Here is a 22,925-nt window from a genome sequence, read left to right on the forward strand (position 1 = left end):
TTCTGCCATGTGAAAACCATGGTACCATTTATGTTAAAAGGACTGTACTACAAACCAAACAAGCCAATGTAGCTGTAATACATTTTCATAAGCAAGAGGGATTAAAAAATATATGATAGCGATTGAAAGAAATGAGACAGAATGCAACATGAAAAGAAAAGACAGAAGTATCAGTGGGGTTGTTTTGCATTAAGCTTTACACATCTCATCAGCTAAGAAGGTCCGAGTCCCGATCCCGATGACCGTTGCTGCGTATCTTCCCCCCCCATGTCTCTCCCCCTTTCCTGTCAAACTACTATAATCTATCAAAGGGAAAAAGCCTCCCCAAAAATATATAATAGTAATGACAATTCATTGTTGTAGTTCATGTTACTCAGGTCTACATCTAATGGCAACCGCATTGAAGTAAATTAAATTGTGGTTTCCATATTTTGGATGGTAAAAATTCACTGGGAAATCTTGTTTGAAGCTTATCCATGGTCTAGTTGAAAAGGATACATTTCCAACCAAAATGTATTTTTTGAAGAAGCATGAAGGACTTAGTGTGGCATGGTCCGATCTGCAAGGCTGAGCAGAAAGAAGCCTAATTTATTTTCAGTTAAAAAAATACTCAACTCTTTGGAGCGCAGAGACCAGAATTTAGAAATTGTTTCAAAATGCCAAAAGCAGTGTATATAAGTGCTGGTTTCATCCTTACATTGAAGGAGTAGTATCAATTACACAGAATACACACCCCATGCATACCCCGAGGTATTGAGTCTCCTATTGAACGATGACCCAGTCATCAAATTATTCTCAGGTATAACAAAAATTCTAACTATCTAACTCGCTCCCAGTGGAGCATAGGCCATTGACGACTTTTCTCCATCCAACATGGCTTTGGGCTGTCTTTTCTGCCCCTTATGTGTCCGGGTAGCTCAGTCGGTAGAGCTATCGCCTTTGGACCACAACTTCATGGGTTCGATCCCGGGCACAGCAAACTCAGCGAATGAGTAGCACAGCTTGGTGCCGCAAGTCGTGCGGGAAATACAGGGAGCTGATGTGAGCTGTCCTCTCTTCCGCTTCCTCTGGGGGTTCCAAGTCAGGGCCTGGTGTGTGTCATGGGGTGTGTAATCGATAGAAAATAAGTCACTTTTTGGGTGAACTACTCCTTTAAGCTTAGCATAATGGAGATCTTGAAGGATCAAACTTACTGAGAATATATATAGTATGTCTGCAGAATTTCTCTTTGAAGGTGCAGTACATTTTATAAATGTAATAGTTGGAAAATCTTTTTTTCTCCCCATGTAATTCAAAATGTTAAACTTATACTATATTCCTCATATATTCCACATTCATTAAAGTGAAATATTGCAAACTTTTTTTTGAACCCATTAAGACTTTACCATCTTTATCCATTCTCAAACTTTTTTGTAATTTACTATTTAACATTTTTTCAAACACTTCCTTTGGAAATGCAAGTCCCAGAGACTAGATGGCAAACGCCGATGAAGGCTGGCTAGCTGAAACATTAATTGTGTGAAGCAAATAAATGTATAACTAGGACATAGTTGGGTGCTGGCTTCTTCCTCTTTCGTGAGTGATACGGTTTGGCCGTAAACCTGTGTTGTGTGAACTGTGGGTTCTCTACCTTCACATTTTATAACGAGATAACAAACATGATAAGTCATTTTCATTTAAATTTATTGGCTTTTTCAAAAAAGTGACAAATAGCTTTCCATAAAACTAAAGGGTCACAACATTGGCTTGAACTGAAGCACAACTTGATGTCGGAATACAATACAGTTTTAATAACATCATGTGCTTTACCCCTGATCTAGTAGTTCAAATACATTTGAAAATATGCAAAAAAATATATATATAACTGTAGCGTTTCTAATCTTAGTCTTCAGTATATGTTGCACATACATGCTATCGGCATTAATTACAAAAAGCTAGGCTTGTAGGGAGATTAAGGTAGCATTAAGAGGTAATAAACAGTATATTCATAGTGTTAGTTTGACAATACAGTGAGTGATGTGTAACTTCTGTGAAGAGAAACAATGATACAAAATAGTCAATATGATTATAACAAAGGATGAGTATGCTGTACACTACACTAACTTGACAGTAGCTTTGTTATCGTTATTCTCAGGTATAAATGCTCTAGCGACATTGCTTAGCCAGTAGTGATGCTACAAAAGTCAAAATGTGCCAATCACAAATAAAGAATGTGCCGCACAAAAGATGTCTGATAAATGCCCAAAGACCATTGAAAGGTGTTCGACTTTGATGCACAAAAACCCAAACAGTCAGGTCCAAAGGGAAGCAAACCCATGAAATACTGTATCATTGTGTTTTAAAGAGTAATTAATAGCATTATTGGCAACAGCAGACTTATTCCCAGCCCTTATTTTCAGCATTGACAACATACAAACAGAATTGTGTCCCAATATGAGCCTTGTTCACTTTACATACAGTAAATGAACTTGACCACACAAATCACTGTGGTAGGTATATAAACCAATGAGAGCACTGCCGATAAAAATATTACTATGGTACATTAAGAGCAATATGAGGCAAATAGAACTTCACAGATGTTTACTTCAAGCTCATTCGTTCATAAAGTCATTACACACGTGGCTACCCTCACTAATGTCAATTATGATCCATACCATAATCATGCCGCTGAATGAAGTAATGAACTGCTAAATGCAGTCCATTACACAAAACTGTTGGCTGTATTTTAAAAGGTGCAGATGTTGAGACAATACAACGAAGGTTTCCTTGTCTGCTGAAATACAGCATGTAATTATCTGCAGAATGTAATTTGGCAACATTACTCTCCACTCAACACAAGCCTCCGAGACTGTAAACAAACAAGATAGATTACCGGTGGAAGGACAAGAAGTTACAAAACATTCCACGGTCCATTTTACAAAAGTTCCCATACATTTTTAGAAGGCCTCAGGAATTTCATAGTTTGTGTGTATATGTACTTGTATATGGTTGGTATAAGGAAATCACTAAGGCCTATCATAATTGAAATACTTCTCGTAGCCCTAACCATGTTAAAACATTTTTTTTTAAAGAAACCGTTGATACAACTTCTATCTATTACTACATCATTACGGAAGGAAAGAGTCTGAAGCATGTTGCTTTTGTATAACTGTGTGGTATGTATTTGTTTTTGTTTTTTCCTGTGTCCCTCTCTCCCCTCATCACTAGCGGTCATGTTCCCTCTCCATATCCTTTCCTGTGACGTCTTAGAGGAGGGAGCACTTCCTCCTCTTCTTCTTGACGGGCGGGGGGCAGAGGACAGCCCGGATGGCCTCGTCAAACACAGTTTTAAGGCCACGCTGAGTCAGAGCTGAGCACTCCAGGTACTTTACTGCACCTGGAGGAACAAGGAAGAACAATTGCCAGTTCAGTTGATTATCTGTACTTAGGCTAGTGGTTTTCATAGGACCATTTATTCATCATTTGAGCCACATACCACCATTTGATGAGATTTTGCCTCCCAGACCCAAAACTAAAGAATTAGTTATTAATGTGGTACCATAGGACAGGGGTTCTAATTATTATTATATTTTCATTAATATTTGTATTAGATGTTAGGCATAACATCAGTGTCATTTCAACTTATTCGGGATCCCCGGGACGGCAAAAATACAATTACATAAGAGAACGAAGTAATATGAACAGTCGTCATACCGATCTCTTTTGCCATGGCAAGGCCTTGAGGATAGGTGATGGGAGAGAGTTTCTTCTCCTTCAACTTTTCAATGGTGTCCTTGTCATCTCTTAGATCCAGCTTGGTTCCCACTAGGATGATAGGGGTATTGGGACAGTGGTGCCTCACCTCTGGATACCACTGCACAGAGATCACAGTCAGGATTTGAACAGAGCTATTCCAAGGCTATTTGTGTTATTATCAAAATAAACACCACATAAGCGGAAATAGCAGAAATCCAACAGAAAATTCTTTTAACTCTAGTCATGAATAGGGCTTGGGTGGTATGGCGGTAAGCCGGTAATATATCACTGTTTAAAGACAGTATAGAGGGATTGAGCGATACCTAAATGAAATAAAAAATATATATAATATATAAGGAGCACAGTATTGCCTGATCACTCCTCATGCATTGAAGGAAGCATGAGCTCTCCCCAGGCACGTTCTGATTAAACTTTTTATTTCTTTTCATAATGTGTTCACAATTCACATACAAACAATATAGATTTTTTTGTATCTTAATACCTCACCAAGCAGATAGACTCACCTTGGCACGGACATTTTCAAATGAGGCAGGACTCACGAGGGAAAAACAGATGAGGAACACATCCTGGTGAGACACACATGTGACAATCAGAACCCATGCCAAAAATCACTTAATTCTCAGACTAGCACAACAGACTGTGTTGTTCATTATATGCAGAGTAGTGTGACATTTTCTTTCGTCAACTTAATTATTCCATTCTCACTACAAATGCCACTCTGTCCCATATGGTTCTTGCGTATATTTTCCATTTTACTGTATCCATTTTACTGTACCGTCTGTGGATAAGAAAGTGGGCGAAGTCTGTCATAGTCTTCCTGTCCCGCTGTATCCCAAAGGCCCAAGTTCACTGGCTTACCATCCACCATCACATTGGCAGAGTAGTTGTCAAAGCTGCCAGAAAGTGATAAATGTCATCATTAAATTATGTTTCACATCAATGGAAAAGGTATTTCCTTAGTGGAGATAGGTTAATGTGGCAACTTAAGTGCACATTAACACAAGCCCAATGTTATTCCTACAATGTAGGCTAAATCTATCCCAAGTTCAGAATGAGATTTTTTATTTTTTTTCCCCCTCCGGCACCTATTCGGTTTTCTTGAAATCTTGCCTATTATAATATTTATGTTTATCAATTTATTTATTCCATGCACCTGTATGCAAACAGAGCGATACAGCTCGGAGACAGGTGCTACTGGACGAGATTTCCTCATAAGATCCAAAAGCATTAATTTCTCCATTGGTTTCCGTAATCAAAGTTCCATCATCCACATAACTTAGGGCTGTAGTACTCAAGAACGCTTTTAGTCTGGAGTCTCAACTAGGCTGCACAATATAATTTCAATTATACTGTGTATAGGGTATCAATAGTTGCCATCTGTTATAGTATTCATTGTTTGTATTTTACTTAAACAAATATATATTTCCCTGAAACACAATAACTTGGTCATGGACCCAAATGGGATTCAAATCTACAGACTTAGTCATATCACTATAAAATTAACCAGATTTTTACAACCACATTTCCATTACTAAAGCAAAACAATTGAAGATAAACTGACTTCATTTTTGTCAGCAACCTTATCTATTGTAAATGTTAGGCATTAGGCAAACAAGGTGTGACTGCAAACTGTCTTAGTGGTGCAGGTGGGGTAATGGCTTCAAGGTTTGATAAGTATTTTAGCTCCCGCCAAGGAGTGTCATACTCACACTGTGGGGATATACTCCCCGGGGAAGGCATTGGTGGTGTAGCTGATGAGCAGGCAGGTCTTACCCACAGCACTGGAAGGGTGATGGAAGAAAATGATGTCAGTCTTATTTTAGCAACAATGGCATTATCTATCAAATAACAAGCACACACGATGCTCCCCTCTCTACAGTCACTCAAGTACCACTACGTCTTCCATTTTAGTCTAATTATGGCACTCGTGAATTCAGACATTTGTAGTACAGTACAGTATAGTTCCTTTATTGACACCTTTTGTGTACACTGCTGAAATCAAAAGATTTTGTAAAGGCACGTGCACACAAACACAGCCAGTGTTGAAAATCAAACTACCATAAGTTCCAGTGTCAATAAGAACCATCATTTTGTGTCAGTTTATAATGAAATCTTAGCCATCAGCAGCAACACTTGCATTATTTGCCAAGAATAAGATGCAAAATAAGTTACATTCCCATGAATGACTCTTGTGCTGTGGTATCCACCACACCCAGAGCAGGAGGTTGTCACCTCCCACATATTAGAAGCAAAACAGCTGGAGCTCATTCTTGACCCCGTTTTACTATCATTATTTGCGAGCCCGGAGCTAAAACCCTCTGACATCACCAACGGACGAGCAATTATGGAATAATATCTAGACATATGATAGTAACGGCACCACAGACTGAGACAAAGCTGAACTTTGCAAACTGCAACGACGGACAAATAAGGCATTAAAACCATCTGGCTGTTTAAGAAGGATAGCCGAGATACAGTATTGTCCAATTACCATCCAGTATTAATCTTACAGAGGATTTAAATGGGATAAGTGAGAGATTTCCCAACAACTCAGAACCTTCCACCCATGACTCATTTCAGATTCAATAAGTATCACAGCCTCCACCCTAATGGTTTGCTATCAAGTGTGTGTCGTGTGATTGCAGATAACAGCGCGTGAATGTTATTTTCTTGCTTTTAAAGGCTGCATTAGTCATTACATTAAAGTGATGCAATTTTCTGAGCTAACCTAGCTGCTATATTGTTTGCCGTTACCCAGTTAGTTATGAGGCATTAGTGGTGATTATTTACCGAAACTCTCACTGTGTAAATAATATGTAAAGTCATCAAAATATTAACGATATCGACTCTTATGGAGGTACTTTGATCAAACCTGTAAGTATTATTTGACTTTTACATATCAGCCAGAGCCATGTTATGTTTATCCGACAACAAAAGGGAGGAAGAGGCACAAATCACAACTTTCAATTCGGTCAACTTACCCGTCCCCGACCACTACACACTTTATGGCCTGCATGTTAGCTTAGCTGCTAAGTTAGCTCGGTACTCGGCTAACGTTTAGCTCACAAGTCCTTTCTCTTTGTCCGAGCTTCGCTCCCCTCGCCGGGTGAAACGTCCCGATGAGACTCGGAGAGAGACAGAGAAAGAGAGACCTCGCCGGTTTATGCTACGAAAGATGTCCAAGTAGACGTGGCCTGTCGAGCGCGTCCAGTAACTTATCCAATAGTTTGTTTTGTTTTTAAGAGGAGTTTACTTATGAATTCCCTCGTCGCAACATTCCCATGCTTCCCTTGTTTAAAGCTACGGAGCGAAAACAGCGGAACGAGCGGCCACCACCCCTGAGGAGGAAGGGAAAACAGTATGACGAGCTGACACGGGCTGCATCCGGGTTATCACCAAAAAGAACAGATCTACAAGCTAACCACGCGTAGCAATGCCAGGGCTTTGCGACGCGTTGATAGTTTGAAGATCTGTGCTTTCGACGAGTGACACAATCTAGCTGTATGGGATATACGCCCACTCAAACTTTTTAGACAGTGTAACCTCTTAATACTCTATGCATTGTACACTGTAACAGTCCAAATAATTCATTTTACATGGTCAATGATATCATCTATTCTAAATTGGACCCGAATTATTCCTCCCTCTGGATTAGGCAACATAAACGACGGTGTTGCCTTTTTCCTTTATTTCTTTTCGAGCCCCCTACGTCACGCTCACTACGCGAATATCTTTTTATACAAAATTACCTTTAATTATCTGCCGCCGTTATTTTGCTTGGCTTATTTTGGTTTTATATCAACGTACATTTCGGAAATTCATACGCAATTTCTTTAGTAATTTATTGAAAAGAGGATTGGGTTTAAGCACTATTCTATGACAATTTATATGCATTTTATTTGATATGTCTTTACTTATTCCGATTAAGATATTTAAATAACATAAAATACATTAGTGGCGCTACGCTAGTTTTGGTGGCAGTCAGAGCATAATGATTCATAGCTCCGTTTGCAGCGTAGAGGTTCCAAACGGAGCTAAATGATTCAGACTAGTATCATAGTTGTATGCAACAAATGGGTGACCGTCGAAAGTCGCCCGGGCTCTTTTGAGTGTGACACACAAATCAACTTCCGTGAGTCACATCATTATAAATCCTCCATATGACCAGAACGGGAAGATACCGAATACCCATTTCTGCTTCGGGGTGGAGTAGGTACAATGCATTGCCACGGCCAACATAAACGATAGAATTATGAGATTTCAAACATCATTCGCAAGTTTGCTAGGTTTGTTTGATCGTTCGTAACACATCAAAGCGCACGGAAGGATTTGTACGACAGACTTCGTCTATGGCGGGTCTGTCGTATTTAGTGCTGCGATTTTCGGGGTCCGCTGGTCGGACCTATGGGGTGTTTTCCAAAGGGCTGACGAGAACTTTGATGATATTTTTTGATCTCGCATGGCGACTGCGAATCAGATTCCCATATATATACCTCATCGCCTCGATGATGTTCAACGTGAGATTGCAGGTAAAGACTAAAGAGTCACATTTAGAGTAGATAGTACAGTACACACTCTGGTTGTGATACATTGAATCTAAAGTTACATCATGTTCCTAAAATGCGTCTTCATATTTGCGTAACGTTACACACATACAGTGAGTCTTTGTCTCTTTCTTTTCAAGTCTGGCAACCATGTGTTCATTTTATTTTCACAGGTCCATATCGAAATTCACTGAGTCTACTCAAGGCCTCGCTCGATGTACTGTATGCCAGTGTGAGCATTGTCAGTGTGCAGCCACTGAAGAACACAAGCTGACAGCACGAAGCAATGTGGAGGAAGACAGACACTGGTTCCACCAGTAGGTATGACAATGCACAAAGTGACATGGCTGGTGTCTGATTTGCACTGTGTCATAGGAGCCCAGTGCCTTTGTGAAGGAAGGACACCCCGGTGATGCCATCAACATTAGCTGGCACCAGTTGTGAACTGTGAGGACAGGGACCACAACTCCCAATCACAGTTTTAACATGCCATTGGAGATTTTAGTGCCACACTCGTCCAGTACAGGGAAAAGAGGAATTGTACACTGCCTTTTCTGTCTTTGTAATTTGTAACATTGACTGTGGAGGAGAATTGATGAGAATGTTGCTTTCAAAGATTTTTTTTCTTTTTCTAGTTGCTCTTACTAGGGTGGTTGACATCAATGTTACTTAAAGGCTTCACATTTAACCACTTTCACCCTGGCATCCCTATTTTGGGCCTGTCATTATAGGCACAATCATTCAACCTGCAAAAAGCTGATCTACAAAGCTCACCCACAACACGTCACACCATGACAAGTTATACATTGAAAATTGTTGCTTGTTTCGGATGACACTGGCATAAAACTTAAGTGTTAATGTCTTCCAAATCAATAAATCTGCAACCATTCAACTTGCTCTTGTATGCATCCACAGATCCACTGCATGACAGAAACCAGCATGTTTTATGTCCTCAGTTGATTGGTCACCTTTTTTCAGACCATTAAAATGGTTTGCAAGGAGGGGTGGCTGTATAAGGACCAGAGCAGGGTAGTAAATAAAATGTATCAGTTTTTTTTTTTCTACAAATGTTTTCCTCAAATTTCAAAGAGTAATGAAAAGCCTAATCATCACTGCATGTCCACATTATCTTTCAACACAGGTTGACACACAAAGTGTTATTACCCACCCCCCACACACACTTGATTCTTTCTGTGGCTGATGCTTGTGCGATGCATTTGTGGGTTTTTGTTTTGTCAATAATCCTGACATTTTAGGAGCAAGGATAATTTAATTTAGGAAATAATAAATTGTAAAACATAACCCATTTCCACCTGTACCCATCTCCCCCCCCAGAAAAAATGAGTGGAATGTTTTTACTATTGAGTATCATCAAATGACACTTGGTTATCAAACATTACTGTAATAACTTAAATGTTTTTTAAAAGTAGCAAATATATCCAATCTACAAGCTCACAAAGCATCAATACCATGCTTTGTGAGCTGTTAGATTCGCTATTTTTGCTATTCATTGTATGACGGTATACAGGGCTTATGTTGTTAAATGATTTGTTAAGAGCCACTTATATGTTCAAAATCTCTGCATTTATTGATACTAATTTGGAAACCTAGTTATTTCAAGCCAGATGACCACAGCTACAGTACTGAGCATGGGAGATTTCTCAACATATGATCTAATTGAAGTATTTTTTTTACATTTCTGCTTCTTTAAGGAAAGTAGGCTGCTTTCTCCCTTTGGTATATTTTGTTGAACTAATCACAAAACTGAGACAGTAGAGATAGATTCAGCATTTGAGGCTAGGGGTACTGCATGTGTGGTTTCAAGAGTGGGATCTGCACCATCTCTGGCTGAAATAGCAGCACTTATTCATTTGTTATGGACATAATGAGAAGAAAAGCAAGTCAATATTGCCATATCATTTCTTAATACCACAGCATTCATTGAGAGAAATTGGGTTTTTATGTGATATGAGGAACATCTAAAACTATGAATAAACTTTGTATTTCCAGTGTGGCATAAAACACAGGTTCTCTGGAATGTTGTCATCGGCATCTTGGACACTGAGGTTTGAGTAACATTGCTTTCTTGGTTACATCAAGTTGATCAGATCTACAGTACATGCCTGTGATGCATGATGCTGGCGAATTCAGCATGTTGCTGTTCGCAGAATATTTTGCAAAGATATCCAGTGCATGTGAAGATTGATATGATCAAGCTGGTGCAACTTCAAATTTTAAATATGGCTTCCTTATAATTTTGAAAACAAAAAAAGAATAAGGCTTGGTATGAGCCTTGGTATGTCCTTTCCCACTAATTGGAGCTCCATAAAACTTTAAACCTGGCTTCCCTATTTTGAGCATGTCGTAGGCAACCTTTTTTGTTTTGAAGAAATTGATATTTGTAGCTTAAAATCCTTGTGTTGTAAGCTTGTAGATTGGCTATTCTACAGTAGATATATTATGTTCAAAAGGTAATTTGCCATTAGAATGAGAGTCTGGATCTATTTTGTAGGATGACCAGGGATGCATTTGACTATGCATGGATGGATGCGGTTTTGCACATTTCTCTACTCCACTATATCACTGTGAATGAATCAACTATGGCAGCTAGGGGTTCCTGCATGTTTTTGACTTGAGATCTAGTTTCAAACTGACCAGCTCAACAAGATCTACCCACCACAAAAAATATCCCAGTGCTGAAAATATTTTAAAAATGTACCTGAAGGGGCTTAGGAATAGCAGCACTGGCGTTACATAAGACAAACATTCGGAATGGGAAATAGAGGGGTAAAATTGGTTTTGGTTTTGTTTTGTATAACTTTGAAATGCTACTGAAGTTTGTGAACAGCCACAGTTGCATTGTGGGTTTTGAGCTGACTGGCCCTGATGTCAATCAATGAAGTCCCCTTAATTCAAGTGGCCTTTTTTTCCTTTAAAACAAATGTTAGGTCCATGTCATGTGATCTACCTGAACAGCCTTTACCTTTGGGCACCCCTGAACTATGGAGTATCTGTACTGTTTTTAAAAGGAATTTATCATTTGCATTATAGTACAAAAATCTTTACTGTGGTGTGGCAGAGATTTTGCAAACTTAAAACTCAGTTGATATTTCTGAAAGGCTTTTAATTGATTGATTGCTGAATACTTTATTAGACAGAAATGTAAACAGCACAGGGTACAGTCAGACATTTGGGTTAAACGGATAACAAAAAAAGTCCTAGGGACTTGTTTCCATCGTGGTCCAATGTAGGCTACAACTAGCTTCATCCTGCTATGCAATGCATGGGTACACTACTACACTAGTCTGTCCAGTTGGTTGAAATTCAGCATGTGTAAAGCATCGGTTTTAATTTGATTTTTTGGAGTTGAAATATCTGATTGTCCTGGGTTGTCCTGATTGTGCATTATTGGAGGAACTGGTGAAGTTACAATTCGCTCTAAAACACAGCCAGCCCCAGGCAGCCTGTTCTGTTATTTTCCCTGGTCATTCAGTTGTGTTTCCAAGTTTGGTCACACGATGGCAGCAGCTCTTCACAATGTTTTATCTTCCACACATCCAAGTCTCATCATAAGCAAATACAGACTGATACCATGGCTGATGGAGAGTTGAATTTGTGAAACCTGTCTGTTCACATGATACACAGTGCGACCATCATGGATCAAAGCGAGTACTCTCCCAGTGTGAAAAGCCCTCAAGTGTAAAATCAGGCTTTAAGCTTTTCCTTTTTAGGCCTACTCCATCGCATGACTGTGATGCCGAAAAAACGGATTTTAATGCTAGCCATTCGTCACGTTAGGTATTTTCGAGTAATATTGTCGTACTACGGCATATACATAAAATTAGGATTATTTTGCACTTAAAGTACAATAAAAATCACACCCGTGTGAAGTGAGGGGCGCTCTTATCATCATACATCATCTCATTCTGGCCAATCACAATTTGCGTCCTTACTTTTGTCTTCAATGTTTGTGTTTACACACGTTTGTCTTCAATGTTTGTGTTTACAAACAGTCAAAGCTGTGCTGTCGTCAAAAATGACGACAGCACAGACCGTCCCCAGCAAACTTCCCAACCAGTCACTCCAATACCGAGTAACTGTGTAAAATCACCATTGTTGCCAAGGCAACTGCATCTGAACAGTCCATGTGACAAACCCTCCATCCCTCCTGCCTCTCCTCCTCCCCCAGAAAAAAAAGAGGATTTATTTTTCTGGGATTTTGCCACAGCAAAATATGATAATAGGGTTAACATCAAGTACTGTCAGAAACAGAGATGTATAGATGATGGATGGTTTACTCTTTGTTCTGCCTACCACTATTTGTACCCCCAGGGGGGAAAAAAGGGTTTATGTTAAGGCTTACGTTTGTGTTTCAGCCTTTGGCATATGGTGGCAGTGCATGGAAGCTTGCATGTGCATTACTTGATGGTGTGTGAATGATTGATATAATCATAATGCAAACGTTATGGCAGAGACTCAATCCAGTGTTTATATATGCGTTGATAATATTCATTATATAATGAACAGTGATGGAACGTATCCAAGTACATTTACTCACCACTCATTACAGGCAAAAATAGCTGGTCTGCTACTCTGTGAGCATGTAGATGGGCTAATTATATAGGTTACGTACCATTCTGAGGTACTTTTACTTTACTTAAATCACACCGGTGTGAACTGAGTGGTGCAACTACACATTTATTGTTGATTCACTCTGACGTGATATCTGTGATGTCAGTGACGTCACATACTGACCATAGCAACCATGCTCGTTTTTTTGGTTGCTAACCATAGCAACCATGCTCGTTTTTTTGGTACGAACAAACACGGGTACACGGGTACAAAGCCAGTTGTTGGAGTGGTTTGCACCACTCAAAAATAGCCTACTTTATACTTCTACTCCATTACAGCTCAGAGGCAGATATACATTTTACTCCACAAAAACTATTTGACAACTTTAGTTACTATTAATACACAAAGTTTACATGAACTATAATGTACCAGTAAGACACCTAAGGGCGAGAAGTGTGTTCACGCATCCGCCTTGTTGACGGCAGACTGCTGGGCAAGCTCTGGCGCTTTGGCATGGGGGGTCAGATCAACATGGAATTAATTCTGTACTGGCCATATAAGGAGCATGTCTTGAGTGTACAGGGTTTGACGAGGGCCCAGGTAGGGCCGGGCTTTACTTTTCGGTCCTGTTGAGAACTCTAGTTTTCGCCGGCTGCCGGGCGCAGCTGCACTAATAACTTTGGGGTAGGCCTGTCTAGACTTTGAATGGACACTGGGTATCAGTCAAAAGGGAGACATCAAAGAGGAAGGATGGATGTGTATGTGTATGCATCCGCCTGGGTGACGGCAGACTGCTGGGCGAGCACTATGCTTTGGCATGGAGGTCAGATCAACATACAGTATGGAATGAATTCTGTACTGGCCATATATGGAGCGTGTCTTGAGTGTACAGGGTTTGATGAGGTCAGATCAACATATGGAATGTCAGAACAGGTCAGCTCCATATATGGAGATCTAAGGGTGGCAGCGGGGGCAGTGTCTTGAGTGTACAGGGTTTGATGAGGGCCCAGGTAGGGCCGAGCCTTAATTTTCGGGCCTCTAAATTTCGGAACTCTAGATTCCGCCGGCTGCCTGGCGCGGCTGCACTAATAACTTTTGGGCGGGCCTGTCTAGAGGTTGAATGGACACTTGGACAGGTATCAGTCAAAAGGGAGACATTGAGGAGGAAGGACAGATCAACATATGGAATGTCAGAACATGTCAGCTCTATATATGGAGATCTCACAGTACGTTTTAACAGCGGGCGAGCATCGGCCGACACATCGGCCAATCGCCCGTCATCGCCCAATTGTTTTGATCTTTTCGGGCGATGTTGCCCCGCCCACTTTTCGACCATCGCCCCTTCGCCTGCTATCGCCGGTAGTCGCCGGGTCCCATAGACAAATAATGCACTTCTGGAAAATTCGTCTGGCTGTCGCCCGCTGTTAAAGCGTACTATAAGGGTTTGAAGTCAGATGTAGGGTTGCTGGCCGGCTCCATATATGCAGATCTAGGTGATGATCCATGCAGTTCTGGCCAGGCCCTAAACCTGCCCTCTTCTGATTGACCGAGCCCTAAACCTGCCCTCTTCTGATTGGCCAGGCCCAAAAACCTGCCCTCTTCTGATTGGCCGGGCCCAAAAACCTGCCCTCTTCTGATTGGCTGGGCCCAAAAACCTGCCCTCTGCTGATTTATCTCTGGTCCTCACTAATGCTCCTTGCAAGATGGCACAATTTCCATCATCTCTGTATCACATGAGTGGGCTGTGGATAGTTCAGAAACCTGGTTAAAAAACGGAAATTGATCCTTTAAGTAAGAAATCTTGTTCCACCACTGTATTGTACGTTTGTGGGTACATACACAGACATTCTGGGTGTAATGGTTTAAAATTAAATTGCATATAAAATTGCAGATTACTTTCTCTTTCCCAGTGCCTCCATATTATTTAAGTCATAATACGTATTATATTAGCATGCATTGGTGAGTGCGTAGGTTCTGAATGTTGGGTCTTGGGACTCAGGGATCTTTGAGGTGGTTCCAACTTCCAGGGCGTCCTTCGCTAAATTATTGATAGTTAGGGACCAAAGACTGTTCTGTAACTCTTTACAGGTGCATTTTGTTCCATTTGTGCACTCTCAAAGAAAAAATAATTTACTGTATAAATTGGAGTCTCAGAGATACAAAATAAAATAAAAAATCAGATCAAAGGGTGGTCTGTGGCCTAATCCCTAATGCATATCAAACTGGTCTGTGTGTAAAGGCCTACATGCTGACTGACATGTACTGACTGTTGTCTGACTGTTGTCTGTTTGCTTTGCAGACAGCCTCCGAACATTTCCACTGCTGTGACATGTCCATCAACGTGAGTGGCACCCAGTCATGTGCATTTTTAAATTAACCACTTTAATATTAATATATTAATCTACCAGGGCCAGGCGTGGAGAATGGACTAGTGCTAAATATAATCAAACATGAATCCATTTTTATTTCATCTCCAATGCATTAATCTTTGAACCAGGAGTGGCTCAAAGGATCCCCTGCAGGCTTAGATCGGAAAAGGGTCTTTCTTCTCCACTTGAGCTTAATGTCGATGCGGCAGATCTAAACTTTAGTACTGGGTAAATTGACTGTGTGTAGGTCCTCTCCTCTTTGTGGCTCTTTAAATTTACTATAACTATTCATTTGATTTACATACCAGGAAGGAGACACTAAAGCCTAATTTCGTCGTATGATGGTGACGCGTGCATGAAATAGCAGTTTCCTACAATTTGTGACCTTGTACGTCTGCTATTTTCAGCGTGCGACACTGTCAGGCAGATGTCAGGCTTTAATGCAAAGCATTTAAAAAAATTAATGAGGAGATCATGGTGATGAGAACTGACCTTGAAAATAAGTTTTAGGAGTGGGGGAGGTGAGAGGAGGGAACAACAACGAGAAATGAAGAGGAGGGGGATTCTCAGTGTATACTTATTCTAGCCAACATGTGGGCGTGAAATAGGCCATGCAAGAAAAGGAGCACTCCAAGCTAGTTTAGTGGTTTTAGTTTTTTGTATGACACAATGTTCCATTGTAATTGTTCTGTAACCGCAGCTGTCCCATTGTTTACATGATGCATTACAACCAATAACCATAGTAGTGATTGAATGAACACCTTTTTATTGTATGTTTCATAGTACTGTAGCACCAACACAATGCAAGTAATAACACAATAACCATTAACCATGAATACATTCAAATACAAAAGTATAATACCAGTTTGAATGTGATGTAGATTTGGCCTTTCAGTGCTCACAGTTCTTTGACTTCAGCGTTTAAGTTCTAATACCAGTAAGACCCCTAAGGGCGAGAAGCGACCTTGTCGCGATGAAGCAACAGAGCTTCTTAATACAGCACAGTTGAGAAGCAGGAGTTAAACTATTAATCTGGTGTCAGTGAGGTCAGATGTAGAGTTGCTGGCCGGCTCATATATGCAGATCTAGTATGTCAAACCATGTATGGCTATCCAGAGTTTGATGAGGTCAGTGTCGTGATCTTCATACTGTATATGGAGATCCAGGTGATGATAGTCAGCTCCACTGACTATCACCATGTGTTGTACCAACTTGGTTCTTTTGCAAGTGTTACTCGCGTTGCGGCAACCACACTGGTTATCATGAGTAAATGCGACCTGTGGCCGCAATTTAAGTAGACTTTGGAACCAACGGATCCCGATCCATGTGGCCCATAGGTCAGGAGCCTAACTCATGTTTTTGATTGTTTGAATACTTTATTAACAATATTGTTTGCAGTACGGCGGTGGCTCAGGGGTAGGGGCGGTGGTGGCTCAGGGGTAGAGTGCCTGGATGGTAACCGTAAGGTTGCCAGTTCGAACCCGGGCTCCCGCAGAGTTAGTCGAAGTGTCCTTGAGCAAGACACTGAACCCCTAATTGCTCCCGATGTGCTAGTTGGTGCCTTGCATGGTTTCCGCTGCCATCGGTGTATGTATTTGTGTGTGAATGGGTGAATGTAATGCACAATCTCTGTAAAGTGCCTTGGATAAAGGCGCTATATAAATGCACCATTTACCATTTACCATTTACCAGTACAGGTAGTACTGTACAGTCAAGGGTTATATGCTAAAATCATAATACACATTGGAATAAAACAGTATCAGTAATCAATATAGAATCATAGGTATATCATATTTACAGAGAAAGGAGAGGAAGAGGATTCTACTATGAAGGTGTTCAAGGAGTTAAACCATGTAGCATGTGTAGATGTGTCTATGTAGAGGTGTCTACAAGTAGGATACATGCCCAAAATAGTGATGTCAGGTTGAAATGGCTAAAAGGGTCATAGTTCAGCTTATGACATTTTGTGAGGCTATCGTACTTTAGTCTTGCGTAGCAATCTCTGTCGGTAGAAATCTCTGTCTACCCACTCTACCGGTACATCCGAGGACTTCGAAATACAAGGTAATTGCTGCAAGAACAGTAACAGCAGCAAGAATGGCCGTTAACAAACCTACGCCTACTGCTTTGGAAACCAATACTGTCACCACCCTAATAAGGACTGTCCTAAAGACCTTCAATTAGTTCTGCAATGCAGTTCCTTTTGAACTCTCTAGTTGTTTTGACCCAGTTTAATGGTTCTTGGGAGCAGGGTATGTTTATGCGATTCATTTGCCAAAAAATAAAGAAATTCAAACTGTTGTTTTGTCATGAGACACACAAAACACACGCACGCACGCACGCACACACACACGCACACACACACACACACACATACAGAGGTTTCTGGAATTTATATATAGATCCTAAAACTCGGCTTTTGGGGGTGAGCAGTTGAGACGAATAACAGTCTAAGTCCACACTAATTATCCATAATGTATAAATGATGGATTAGGGAGGGGTCAGAATAAATTATGGATTTAGACTGTTATTCGTCTCAACTGCTCATAGCCAGGTGGTTAAGGCGCGTATACAGTACCAGTGCCACATAATGCATGACAGCGAGTCCCCAGCATGTCATAGATGACTGACGTCACAGGCTGGCCACATGATGTCCGAGAGCCACATTTTCTGGGAGCCACACCATTCCCATATGGATCCCGAGATCCATTATATCCATTATAACTCAATTTTAGTTTTAGTTCTTTGTGTTTGAAGTGCCATCGTATAGGGCATGTAACCTATGCGGTGTTAAGGAGATTGTAAAGTCTTTGTAGGGCTAAAGTATGTGGTATATGACCCGAGGTGAAATTCCCGAGGTGAGGAGACTCTAGTTGACACCTTGTTATGTAACCATGACATGGTCAGGAGGAACACACACACACACACACACACATGGATTTACTTACCGGCACGTTTCAGACACACACTGCTGCCTTTGTGCACAGCAGACAGAGTCCAAATAAAGACTCCACTCATATTGGGTCTTGGATTGCACAAATCCGATCAAATGCCCCCCCTCCCCAGATGGAGGAAGGAAAGAAGTGGTGGAGAGATGTGGGGGCTGGATATCAAACCAATGTATAGAAGGAAGCTCTGCTGCGTGTGGCTTCCTGTGACCTCTGTCACACACACGCAGGCACGCACGCACGCACGCACGCACAGACACACACAGCTCACCCCCTACAACAGGAAGGATGTGTGACACCCTGTCCCTGTCCCACCAACATCCATGCACCCCCAGCTCATTTTTGTTGGTATAGCCTGTGGTTTGAGCCAGGGTACCACGCCATCAGGGGCGGATGTACTGTGAACTCCTCACCATCTCTTACAAGAGGAAGGACATCTCAATCGTGCTCTCACCTCCAGTTAAACAGACAGACAGACCTTATTGATCCTGTGGGGTTAATTCAGTTGTCATAGCAGCGCCACAGTAGGAAACACAGGACAGATACAATTAGAGAGACATTTAAGTTTCATGAGTAAGAAATAACAAGAAAGAAGTAAACAGGTATAGGAACACACAAGAAGTAGAAATAATAAATACAAGGGAGGTTTAAGCACTTCGGCCAGCCGGGATTTGCATGATTGCCTCAACTGCAATAACCACAGTTCAACAAGCTCCTTTTATTTTTGTTGTTGTGCATGTGAGGAGAGTATTTAGGCATTAATAAGCCACAATTATTATGCACTCTGGAGTTGAGTAGATGTAGGAAATATATTTCTAAAGGCTAAAGCAAAGTCAGAGGGTAAATGCTTATTGTGGGGGTGGGGTGGTGGGGTTGTTCAGTGCTATGGAATGCAATTTCACTTGATTGCAGGCTGCGAAGTGAGTGATTTTTATATTTGTTGGTAGATGTTAGGGAATGCGGGGCAAGGACACCGTGCTTAATTGTGTGTTTGTGTGTGCGCATGCAGGCGTGTGTGCCTGCTATGGAATGATGGAGGGGTAATTTCATCTGTGTGTGTGTGTGTGTGTGTGTGTGTGTGTGTGTGTGTGTGTGTGTGTGTGTGTGTGTGTGTGTGTGTGTGTGTGTGTGTGTGTGTGTGTGTGTGTGTGTGTGTGTGTGTGTGCGCGTGCGTGCGTGCGTGCGTGCGTGTAGGTGAGGGGGGGCTGTTACCGTGGAGACTGGAGCATATAAATTGACATGTCTCTCTGAGTGCTCAATCAGGTCACGTGAAGTCGGTCAGGGGTGGCACAGACGTCTCCTCTGATGGTCGGCCTAATCTGCCAGACGTGCACTACACCCTGAGGGTATCCCCCCAATGTACTGTACTTTACTGTACTGTACAGTACTGTAGCCTACAGACTGATACAGGAGAGGGCCATGGCAAAGATGCTGTCACCCCCAGCAGCACATGCTCATGTTAACCACTTAAAATATATTTTATTTTGATATTGAGGGTAGATACCACCAGACAATACAACTTGTTGGTCTCCTTGCCCTTATTTGTGTATATCCTGCTGTCAGGTAGGACCACTACTGGTTGACAAGAGGTATTGTGTGATTTTCAAAACAAAAACATATTATTATGATCTTCCTGCAATCTTGTTGACAAAAATAGACAGCAATACATTACTCACTATATTACATAAGCTACAATCAAGTCAATGCACTATTTTACGCTTGTAACACAGAAAATATTTAAATCATGGCTTTCTTGAAGTGCAAGCTACTTTGGCTCTATCCACTGCCTTCTTAAATGTAATAACTAGTGGAACTGGAGAGAGAGAGAAAAACTAAGAAAACACAGAGTTTCCTGGACTGGATGGTCCATCTGGGCTCCAAACAGGAACACCTCCCCCTTCAAACTGGAAGAGCCGAACTCTGCTACCCTCCCAATGAAACCTCTCGCTATTTCCCTGTGCTCTCTCTTTCCCAATTATTACCATATTGAAAGTCCTCTTAAATTCAAGCATGAACATATTTTTGTCCCCTCGGGTGAAGCCCATGTGGTTGTCTCCTCTTTCTTGGAGATGGGCAGAACCTCCAAGAATTAGGTTCATTTTAAAACACAGTCTTAACTTATAGGCCATGACAACTGTGCTTCGAGGCAGAGCGCAGAGAAAACAAACAGTGTCTGGACGTATGTATGTAGCCCAGGGGCCAGTCACTGTTGGATCATGAGTTTATGTATTCAAGCCCATCCCCTACCGTGAGGTAATGCGGGAAATGCGTTTATCCAGGTGGAGCTTTAAGGGTCTGCTGCGTTCAGGGGACATGCACTAGGTGTCCAGTTACTCTCGCTGTGAGGTGAGAGGTTGTCATCTGGTCTATATGCACCGTTTTGCACCAGACTGGATCAATCTGGATTGGATATGGAGTGGGTTGTGTTGATTGCTTAATAGCGTAATAAGTGATGTGCACCACAGACAAATTGGTGTATGTCCAAATTGGTGTATGTGTATGTCCAAATGTACATATAGTCTATGTACGGTACAGTATATGAGCCTACTTATGTACGTGCAACTATATGTTTGTACTACGTGATGTATACGTATGCACTATGTAATACGTACGTAATGTACATAATTATATATACATATGTGTGTACTGTACAGTATGCGTGTATGTATGAACAATGAATGTATCTGTATGTATACGTATGTAATATGTAGCCATGCATGTACATAAACTACTCTGTACAGTGTACACTCAAGAGAACTAAAAACCAAAGACCAATTATTGGTATGTGCTAAGCGTACTAAGCCAATAAATCTGTTATATTTTGAGTATTCCCCATACACTTTATTATCTGTATTATTATTATTATTATCCGTGGCCTTGGTTTATAACCTTCAGAGTTGCTTGAGATATTGAGCTTCAAAGTTTTCACATTCCATAGGGGCTATGGTTAAAAATATTTTTTTGTGAATAAATCTTCACACATGCTGTATATTTGGTGCCCTATACAAACGAAATATGTATAACTGTCTTCAACTATTGGTTAGCCGCTAAAATGTTTTATGCCCCCAAAGCGAATAAATACATAAATGCCTGTGCTCTGCTATATTTTTGAGGGGCTATGTCCAGCTTTGAGGGTTTGTGTAAACACAAACATTGTCTTAACACAAACATTGACAATGAATGGGCAGTTTTGAGTGTTTGCCCCTCACTTCACACGGGTGTGATTTTTGAGGGGTGCCAGCCCCTCCTATACCCAGCTATTAGTGTAGATTTTCGTCTTACACAAGCATGATGATGATTGTTTTATATCCAAAGTATGAAATAAGGTTAAAGTGGTTAAAATCATTTTGATGCTATTAAGTCATTATACTTTGGACCCGCTGGAATCCGCTCAAGGACCCTGGGACCCCATGCACTTTGAGAACCACTGATCTGGAACCATATGGTCTTGCATTGTTGTACTTGCTTTTTGTTTTCTTTTGTGTTTTTCTCCTTTTGTTTTAGTTTGCCCCACCACACCCATGCCATGACCTTGCTTACCTTACCATTCATTCCTGAGTGTCATGTCCTTCACATTATGTCTTTGATTATCTTTTTTTCCCTGGTTTCATCTGGAACATTTTTCTTTGTTTAAAAAAAGGGAACTGAGATGGAAACATTTATTCAATCGAGATTGAGTTGTCTATGAATAAACATCAATTAATTCATTAAACCATCTGCTCATTCTTGACCACTGGAGTAATGCACACAGGAAGTGAGACCCCCTCCTTTGCTGTTGAGACAGGAATGCTATAATTGAAACCGTGTGTGTTGTAGGCGGCGTGTTGTAGAAACAAGCTGTGTGTGTATGCGTGCGTGTGTGTGTGTGTGTGTGTGCGCGCGCGCGCGACTGTGCGTGTGTGTCTTCCCATGGACCTGCGGACTGTCCCTCATTATGTAAGAATATAATCTGAACAGGCATATAATATTATATAGGCCTACTGTAGGCCTATTACCTATACAGAATTGTCTCATTTGAAATTACACACTTTGTTGTTTGAGATGTATGGAGCTTGTGTGTGTGTGTGTGTGTGTGTGTGTGTGTGTGTGTGTGTGTGTGTGTGTGTGTGTGTGTGTGTGTGTGCAGTGTGTGTGTGCAGTGTGCACGTGTGCATACGCACGCAGCCATGCATGTGTGTGTGCGCGCGCGCGCGTGTGTGTGTGTGTGTGTGTGTGTGTGTGTGTGTGTGTGTGTGTGTGTGTGTGTGTGTGACCGCGGCGCTTACATTGGAAAGAAATTAAGAATGCCACTAGGGCTTATGTATGGGCCATACATTCATTAACTAGGCCTATATCATTTCTCAAAATACATATTGGTTTATGTTTTTATGGTGATGCTTTATAGATGACATAGTGGCAGCGGTGGCCGAACGGATTGCGGAGCGGTCTTGATACCGGAAGGTTGCCAGTTCGAATCAGCGGTCCGACACGTTAAAATTACCACCGCTGTGGTGCCCTTGAGCAAGGCATTGAACCACTACCATGAAATGTTCTATGAGCAGGGCCTGGCTGGAAACAAGTTCTTGAGCTTAGCCCAGATACCCTGGGTAAATATAGTAACTTTGCTTTGCTTACAACAGTCATTGTGCCCATTGTAGTGTGATTTACTCACAAAGGTCACCATGCTGTAGTGTAGGCTATAGCCAAGGGTCACTGTAGGCTACCATGCTGTAGTGTAGGCTAATATAGCCTACATA

General features: G+C 41.2%; 2 protein-coding genes across 3 annotated transcripts; one reads left to right on the forward strand and one right to left on the reverse strand.

The window, feature by feature from the left end:
- Positions 1-1,666: 1,666 nt before the first annotated feature.
- On the reverse strand, positions 1,667-7,126 carry LOC306937478 (ras-related C3 botulinum toxin substrate 1-like). The gene is made up of 6 exons (XM_079521273.1): positions 6,738-7,126; positions 5,466-5,537; positions 4,532-4,649; positions 4,260-4,322; positions 3,694-3,853; positions 1,667-3,376 (listed from the first exon to the last, which is right to left on the reverse strand). The coding sequence occupies exons 1-6, from the start codon at positions 6,770-6,772 to the stop codon at positions 3,246-3,248; spliced, it is 579 nt and encodes a 192-aa protein (XP_079377399.1). The 5' UTR covers positions 6,773-7,126; the 3' UTR covers positions 1,667-3,245.
- A 759-nt stretch (positions 7,127-7,885) lies between these two features.
- Positions 7,886-10,349, forward strand: smim10l3 (small integral membrane protein 10 like 3). Of its 2 annotated transcripts, XR_013791560.1 has the most exons (3): positions 7,886-8,285; positions 8,474-8,621; positions 9,032-10,349. XR_013791560.1 is itself a non-coding variant. In XM_079520552.1 (2 exons), exons 1-2 carry the CDS (start codon positions 8,106-8,108, stop codon positions 8,492-8,494), a joined length of 201 nt encoding a protein of 66 aa, XP_079376678.1. In that variant the 5' UTR covers positions 7,887-8,105; the 3' UTR covers positions 8,495-10,349. The 2 variants fall into 2 exon arrangements, 1 of the variants encoding a protein (XP_079376678.1); XM_079520552.1 differs by having other exon boundaries at positions 7,887-8,285; positions 8,474-10,349.
- The last annotated feature ends 12,576 nt before the right edge of the window (positions 10,350-22,925 follow it).

Source organism: Electrona antarctica, assembly GCF_951216825.1.
Source record: "Electrona antarctica genome assembly, chromosome: 14".
NCBI lineage: Eukaryota > Metazoa > Chordata > Actinopteri > Myctophiformes > Myctophidae > Electrona > Electrona antarctica.